Source organism: Cyprinodon variegatus, unplaced genomic scaffold (genome assembly GCF_000732505.1).
Source record: "Cyprinodon variegatus isolate N-32 unplaced genomic scaffold, C_variegatus-1.0 Scaffold440, whole genome shotgun sequence".
Lineage (NCBI taxonomy): Eukaryota > Metazoa > Chordata > Actinopteri > Cyprinodontiformes > Cyprinodontidae > Cyprinodon > Cyprinodon variegatus.
This window is the reverse complement of record NW_015150893.1, coordinates 15,318-17,262: the sequence shown is the minus strand read 5'-3', so window position 1 is coordinate 17,262 and position 1,945 is coordinate 15,318. Positions and strand designations below refer to the sequence as shown.

General features: G+C 35.7%; 1 protein-coding gene across 1 annotated transcript in view; it reads right to left on the bottom strand.

Annotated features, from left to right (window-relative positions):
- LOC107093676 (citron Rho-interacting kinase-like) overlaps positions 1-1,945 on the bottom strand; it is a gene marked incomplete at its 5' end in the record, with an annotated part of 19,644 nt that overhangs the window by 9,521 nt on the left and 8,178 nt on the right. Inside the window, 2 exons of the mRNA XM_015388878.1 lie at positions 1,015-1,150; positions 1,297-1,377. Coding sequence (XP_015244364.1) covers positions 1,015-1,150; positions 1,297-1,377 — 217 coding nt within the window. The remainder of the gene's footprint in view (positions 1-1,014; positions 1,151-1,296; positions 1,378-1,945) is intronic.

The following is a 1,945-nucleotide window of genomic DNA, read 5'->3' as shown; positions in this document are numbered from 1 at the left end:
AAACAGCATCATATGGCATTATTTTATCCTAACAGGCACTCCACCTCATCACTAGATTAAAGAGTCCGATCTCCAGATAAAATCTCTTTTTTTTCTTTGTTCTTTTAATGAAATCTGCAGCTGTGATGAAATTCCTGTTAAAAATCGATTTTATTCCATTACTGCAGCAAAGAACAAGTTTTGTAAAGAGATATCTGGAAAAATGCAACGCTGAAATGAAACTGAAAAACCTTTTTATTAAAAAAAGTATTTCAGAATATTTTTTTCCTCATATTTTTTTTAATGTAGGTTTATATTTAAAAATTTAAATTTGAAAATATAATATCTGCTAAAGAGAGAAAATAAAAAAGAAATTAATAATAAAAAAAAAAATAAATAAAATAAAATCTGAGAGAACTGAAAAGTTATTCTTTATTGGGGAAAAAAAAAAAACAACTAAGCTTTTTTTCTCGGTTGCTTTTTTTTTTTTTTATTTCAATTTCCAAAACATTTTTCTTTGTAACATTAATGAAACTACATTTATTCCATAATCCTGTTTCTCATAAGTTGGTCAAAGTTTAACCTGGCAGAAAACTTGACCTTTGACCTTTAATTTTTTTTTTTTATCAGAGTTCTTGGCTAACAAAGTAACCTTAAAAAGCAAGTGTAGCAGTAAAACCAGCCGCCACTACCGTGCCTCTCAGGTTCTATAGATTGGGACGTCTGAAGACGTAAGCTGATGTTCCTACAGAGCAAAAAGACTTTTTTCCTTCAAACTCATGAAACTCCTCAGAGGAAGAACTCAAATCTGAGCTAAATGAGGCCTTTTCTGTTTCTTTCAGCGCTTCGTGGACCAGCATCTGGCTTCTCAGAATCGGCTCCCCTGAATTATTTTCACCTGTTAGTAATCTTAGAATAATAAACCTTCAATTTATGGAGGAATCGCCTCTTATTATCAGTTACATTCGTCTCCTGACCTGAACTTCCCTCTGAGCTCAGCTAACCATCAAACAGATAATAAGTTGGACATGTTACCAACAATCATCAGCAGTTTCTCCTGCTCTTTGATGATCTGTATCTGAAAAACCGATCCCAGACCAGGGATGTGGGTCAGGGAGTTCTTGATGACGTTCAGAGCGTACAGTCCCTCCTCAGATCCAACCAGAACGATCTGCACAGAGACAGAAGAGACAAAATGTTTCCAGTTAATGTTCAAGCAGCAGCAGCAGCGCATCGCCAGACCTTCACACAACCATCCACCTGAAGCTAGAGTCCAGTTAAATCATTTATTTATTGCAGCTATCAGGGGTTTGGTACCTGATCGGTTAGAGGGAGGGTGCAGTTAATGTCCAGTCTGTCGTCCCCCTCCAGCTTTAGCAGAGAGTTTCCCAGCAGCTTCTGTGAGGAGAGAGAGAAACAGCAGATGAGATGCAGCTTCAGTCACCGGCCTCAGGGAGGGCGGGGGGGTCAGAGGTGGAATCAGGCGTTAGGGTAAAAAAATCAGAGGGAGATTCTTTTTAAAAATGTCAAAATTAAGTAATTTTTTCTTAAAATAAGTGCATGTTTTTATTGAGAAGGTAAGTGAGACACGTTGCCAATGGAACGAGACAGTTTACATCTAAAATAAGATATATTTAAAATGCATATTATGTAATTATCTTATTTTAAAAGTAAAAGTCCTCATTCCATTGGCAGATCATATTATTTACCTACTCAAATTAAGGGGAAATACACTTAATTTAAGACATTTTTACTTATTTCAAGGTTGTTTTTGCAGTGCACGCCCCATTGAAAGTAGCCATTTTTGTCACATTTCAAACACACCTTTCTGTTCCCTCCAGAAGAAAGTAGTGCATAAATCTGCACTGCAAAAAATCTAAATCTAGATAAGTAATTTTTTCTTAAAATAAGTGCATTTGTTCTTGAATTGAGGAGGTAAAAGAGACATTTTGCCAATGGAACAAGA